The sequence below is a fragment of the Phascolarctos cinereus genome, unplaced genomic scaffold, assembly GCF_003287225.1.
Source record: "Phascolarctos cinereus isolate Bilbo 61053 unplaced genomic scaffold, phaCin_HiC Scaffold_1;HRSCAF=81, whole genome shotgun sequence".
NCBI lineage: Eukaryota > Metazoa > Chordata > Mammalia > Diprotodontia > Phascolarctidae > Phascolarctos > Phascolarctos cinereus.
In genome coordinates, this window is record NW_027555514.1 from 14,981,387 (window position 1) to 14,987,386 (window position 6,000).

Genomic DNA, 6,000 nt, shown 5'->3' on the forward strand with positions numbered 1-6,000 from the left:
GGCATTGTGCCAAGCTCTGGGGATACAAAGACAAAAGAAAACAGTCAGAGACACAACATGCCCTTAAGTATATACAAAACAAGTACAATGTAATTTTGTACTTATTTCAACTTAACAGCTAGAGGGATCAGGAAAGAGCTTCAGGTAGCGACGGCATGAAAGCTGAGCTTTGAAGTACTAGGGATTCCAAGAAGCCAGGGAATCTTAAGAGTTATAATTATATTATTTCTACTTGGAAATGACTACAGTGTAAGAAACAAAAGAGATTAATAAAGTGTAAAGTATCAACCTTTTCCCTCACCAAACTTTAAAGGTAACTGTTAGCAGAAAATTTGACTTAATTTTCCCATTTACTTTCTTCCTTCTTTTTAGTCATTCTAACTATTAGAAAAAACTGGTAAAAGGAAAAAACGGGCATGGATTATCTGTCCCTGAAATAACTCTGGTAAAACAAAGGATTTAGGTTTGGCTTACAATCCTCTTTAAACAATACCCAAAACTTTTTTTAACCAATCCATTTCCTAATATTCATCAGAATCAACAGGTATAAAGATGGAGAAGCAAAAACTGAATGAAACCTTTTTACTGTTTCTTAAAATGGCATAATTAGTTTATTAAACTAAAATCAAATGTTATATTTTAGGCTTGTGAACGTGTTTTGTTTTAAAGGCTAATCTCCCACAACTTCAACTAATAATCTGTATTTAAATGAACAAAATAACATCCCCAGTCTCCTAGCTCTAGTACTTTTGACTCCCTACGGTCCATTTCACCTCCTGGAATTCTTCATTTCTGTTAAGGTTATAATTATGGCTCCTAAATTGTTAGACAAGTCTCTCTATTCCCATTGAGTCACACTCTTCCTCATATCAAATTTCTGCAATAGGCTCCTCCTACCTTTATCTTTAACCCATCCTGCACACCACTACCAGACTAATGCTTGTTACATTCCTTTCATTTTTGCTATATTCTTTTCACTCCCCTCAATTCAAGAGATCAAAAAGCTTCTCAATTGCCTACTACTGGATGGGGTCCAAACATCTGCCTGCCTGTCACTCAGAGCTCTCCATGATCTCACACCACCTTGCACAGACAACATTGTCGGCCCTACCGCTTCATTTCAATCTGGTCCCTTTATTGACACCTGACATTCATTCTCCCTGACTTTCCTACTATCAAAATACTACCCCCCCCATCCATAGAAGGCCCAGGTCAAACCCCATCTACTAAGCAAAGCCTTCCCTAATTACCTGTACCTTAGAGAAGACACAATATGGTATGGTGGTAAGAGCACTGGACTTCACGCCAATACCTGGATTCTGCTTTCAACTTCATCACTTACTGGGTTTGTTTAGGCTGCATTTTTAAAAACTGAGTCAAGTCACAATCTCTCTGAATCTCAGCTCTCACAAAAATAAAGGGACTGGGACCAAATATTAGGACTTGAAAAACTGTTGTACATCTAGGAACCAGCCCAAAACTGAAGAGCTAGAACACTTTTTCACCTTCCTAAAAAAAAAAAACAAAACAAAACAAAACAAACCACCAAGCAAAAACCAAAAACAAACAAGAACAAACAAAAGAGTCTCCCAAAGTAGGGGCAAAAGAAGTTCTGGAGAGGTCTAAAGGATGAACTTCACACCCTGGACAAAAAGTTCTGCTGCATCTGAAATCCTCATGTCCTGCAGGTCTCCTCCTCCCAGTTCACCCAGAACTTAAGCTTGGATGGAGTGGGTACTGGAATAGAAAAGAGAGGAGCCTTCAGGAAAGTCTCCAGTGAGACTCGAGTGGAGCTGTCCAGTGCTGATAACAAAAATTTGAACCCTCATTACTTTGGAAAAGTGATTTTCGTAGTTCCAACAAAGAATATGCAGAAAACACCCCTGTCAAATCCTTGTCTAAATAATCTGTTGGGATCCTCACACCTCTTAAATTCTAAGATCTCTTCATTTCCTGAATTCCTTCTGTACTTACTCTATTCATCTAAGTATTTGATTCTAAACTGTCCTGTTTCCTTAAGATTCTAAATTTTTTGTATCTACCACAGCACCTTTAAGAAACAGGCACTCAGTCAATTTTATTTAATTGTTAACTGAATATTTGAAAAGATAAACATAGAAAATAGTTAATGTAGTTTGTAACAAATTTTACTCCACCATACTTCCCTTTCTAAAAGGCTTTCTTTCTTGCATCTGGTCTTTCAAACTGAAAAGAACATTTTCACCTACAAAGGGAAAATTCCAGCTACTATATTCAGCAAATTTAACATTAAAAGTTCTTCATACTGGTTTTAATGGCTCTGAGAAACCACAGTGCATTCTATTTTGCTTTCCTTTTTTTTTTTTAAAGGAAACTCATTTAGCAATTAAAGGCAGGAAAGCTCAATATCCTTTTCTTACCTTTGTAGGAAAAATACACTTAACCCAATAGTAAAAATAATAAATATTGCCAATGATTTCCACAATCCTTTTAGTTACAATGGAAATACAATGCTTCCCCATTTTTTATCCTCAAAGGAAGATTTATTCCTCCAATGTATATGAATTATTGGTCATACCTAAAGCTACCACAATTGCCCTTTCAGAAAACATTATCTTCTTGAAATATTCAACCTCAAATCAGATGCAACAAATTACGCTGCATTACGTAGTATGACAAACCTCATAGCATGCCAACTTGTGATCTCTGCCACTAAAAGGGCCTTCTGTTGTAAAAGTATGTGGATTTTACAGGAAGTGCTAGTGAAAAGCAGTCTAATAAACAGAAAAAATAGCCAAACCTCAAACAGTTTTCTGGTTTACTTCTGCTTCACCTGTGATACCTCCTCCCAAGCTCCTTTTACTTTTATAGAAACCAGATTACCATTTTAAGGCTATCCTTTAAAGAATAGGTACAGGAACTAGACCTGTGGATTTCACTGGACTAGAGAACTTTAGGGGAAATTGCTCCTCGGTAACTTAAGTCTTGAGATTTGTCCCTAGAGCACTGACATTCAGTGACTTGCCCCTGGTCAATTAAACCCAAGTCTTGCTGCCTTTCAGGCCAGTTCTCTAGCCACAACACCCTTGCTGTTGCCTCCCATAAAACAGAACAAAAGACTATGGCCTATAGGGTTAACCATCAAAAACAATGCACTAAAAATCTATAAAGGAATACAACGATAGCTCACATTTATATGGCCTTTTAAGGAGTGCTGGAGTTTTGTAAAGTACGTAGACATAATTTCATTTGATCCTCACAACAATCCTGTGAAGGGTGGTATACAAATTCTGAGAAGAAAGGTAATTTTCAATTTACTGTTGTCATATTAAAATTAGAGTTGTGTACAACTTATTGAAAGTGACAAAAGAATTTTTTCTGTGATTAAAAAACACCTGTAATATTGAAAATGGAAAAACCTCAAAATAACTTTTTTCATATTAAATTTAACTTGTCAATGACTACTGGTATTTTTAGCTAGGCTAAAATAGGAATATACATATAGTATCTCAGGTCCTCTCACAAAAGCCTAGAAATTATACTCCCAAGTTACCTTATTGAGAGGACACTTTCTCTTCTCAATACAAAATACTGAGTTGAACTATTAGGGATCTTTCATTTTCAAGAGCATTGTTTTTGTTTGAATTACAAAGGCGAAGAGGAGGGATGCCTGGGATGGTTTGAAGAAGGAAAGCTGGGTGTACTAAAAAATTCCCAACTTCTTTTAAAACAACAGGAAGCTACGTTATAACCTAACTACTCCTTCCCCCCTTACCCCCCCTCCCAAAAGGGATCTTATTCTACAATGAGTAATCAAATCTGAAAAAGACTTAGGAACACCTAGAAAAGAATACTACACAGATAAGCTATACAAATTTGATAGTTGCATAGTATGAATAAAATTTTTAAATGAAAAGTTAAAAAAGTAGAAACCATTACTCTCTGGGTTTGGGTTGAGTTTTTTTGTTCCGATGGGGGGGTGGGGGTGCCCCAATAACTTATGCAATTTATTGTTATGCCAGGCTCCTTTAAAATAATATTAGTTCTGTTTTGTCAGAAATACTGTCGCTAAAATACTTTTACAGAAAGTTTCTCAAAGGAATCCATACACTACCAAAATAAGCAATCATGTGATTTTTCATCTATGTATCAAAAGCGATCTGAATCATGTCACTCTAAAAAATGCTCTTTTGAATCTTCCTAAGAAAAAAACAAAACAAAACCCTGTACTGACCTTCTGATTTGACTCTATGGTTCCAGAAAGCTCGGTACAGTTGACAAGTATAACCTGGCGTAATGGAAGAGCCCTGGAAGCCTTGGCTTGGAATTCCAGCTGTCACCAGTTGTATGACCATACACAGAGAAGTTACAACCTTTAAGACTCAGTTTCCTATACTACCTACTTTGTTCGGATTGTTGTGAGGGAAATGTTTAGGAAACATTAACTGCTATATAAATGAGTTGTTATTATTAAAAAAAAAAATTCTCAGCTCCCTCCCTCCAATGAACACCTGAACTGTTTTCATCGTTTCCATGTGACTCAAGCCACCTAAAGCATGAAATGCGTTGCTTAGGGACTGTTTATGCCCTGTATTCAGAAGGAGTGAGGGCATCTCCAAGTGAAGAGAACTGCTGAAACACAACTCCGAATTCCCTAAGTTTGACTCTACACCACCACCGTCCCAAACCCGAGGCCCTCCAACTCCTAACTCCAAGCCTTCTATCAGCGATCTTGAAAACTTCCAGGGGTCTCTGTCCTGCCCTAAGGGAAGGGAGAGCTCGCCTCGCTTTCTCTTTTCACGGTTTCTAAGGGGCTGTCACTGGCTCTCCGGGCCCAGCTCGGCCCAGGGGCTCCCTCGGGTCCCCCCAGCCCTACAGCTCCCCTCTCGGCAAGTCCAGAGTCCTCCTCCGTAAGATGGGTCCGCACACCCTCCTCGGACCCTCGCAGCTCTAGCCCCCGCTGCCTCCCTCGGGTCCTCTCCGCCTTAGCTCCAGGTCAGGAGGGTCCCGTGCTGCCTACGAGCCTCAGTTTCCTCCTCTGCCAAGGGAAGGGCGGGCTCCCCCGAGCCTCGGGGGCCCAACCATGCCCGCAGGCTCTCGCCTCTGCCGCCCCCCGCGCCCCACGAGGCAGAAGCCGTTTGGAGAGAAAGGGAGCGGGCGGCGGCGAGGGCCCGAGGAGGGGAGGGGGAGGCAGGGGCGGAGGAACCCCCCCTAGCCCTCCCCCCCTCCAGGCCTTCCCCCTCTCAGGCCCCGCCGGCCCCAGCGGGCCTCAGGCAGCCTGGACCCGGCCTGGGGCCAGGCCTCCGCCGAGCCGCGGCCTCCCTCCCCTCCGTCCTCCCACCTCGGCCCCCGCCCCCGGTGCAGGCCGCGGTCTCGGCCTCGGCCTCCTCCGCCCGGGCGCCCGCCCGGCTCGCGCCGCTTTGTACTCACTCTGCCCTCGAAGTTGTTCTCCTCGACATCACTCATGTCGACCGGGCTCTTCCCACCGGGGCTCCACGAGAGGCAGGGCTCGGCGCGGGGCCGCACCGGACCGGACCGAGGGCAGAGGGCGGCGGTAACGGCCGCTCCGCTCCCGCTGACTCCCAGGCTCGAGCAAAATGGCGACCGCCGCGCCGCCGCGGCCTCCTGCTCGCCTCACCGCGCGCGCCGAGGGGCGGGGCCGAGGGAGGGTTCAGGGCGGGTCCTGCGTGCTGGGGGCGGGGCCTGGCGCTCGGCGTCTTGAGGCCCCGCCCGAACGCCGGTCCCGGCCCCCCGAGCGCGTGCGCACTGTGGATCCAGCGCCTGCGGCGGCATTGTGCGGCCGGCGTGGGAGGAGCGGATGGGGCGGAGCCTCGAAATCGCTCCGGCGCGGCCCCTCCCCCGTCTGCCCCGCCTGGAGCCGCCCTCCGGCTGTGCTGCTGGGGACCGGGGAAGGCGGAGCTCCTGCGTCCTGCTGTCCAAGGCCAGCCCCTCCACCGGCTCTCTGCCTGACCTCCGGCACTTGGCCCTTCCCTCTTCCCCAAAACGGGGAGGTTGGTCCAG

The 6,000-nt window shown here is 44.8% G+C and overlaps 1 protein-coding gene across 3 annotated transcripts in view; it reads right to left on the bottom strand.

The window, feature by feature from the left end:
* The window catches only part of TRA2A (transformer 2 alpha homolog), a 30,629-nt gene extending 25,018 nt beyond the window's left edge, over window positions 1-5,611 (bottom strand). For 2 of the 3 annotated variants that reach the window (XM_020993183.2, XM_020993182.2), the window contains exon 1: window positions 5,410-5,610. In XM_020993183.2, coding sequence (XP_020848842.1) covers window positions 5,410-5,445 — 36 coding nt within the window. In that variant the 5' untranslated portion in view covers window positions 5,446-5,610. Of the gene's footprint in view, window positions 1-5,409 lie in introns of all 3 variants that reach the window. The other variant, XM_020993184.2, reaches the window with a different exon arrangement.
* Window positions 5,612-6,000: the final 389 nt, after the last annotated feature.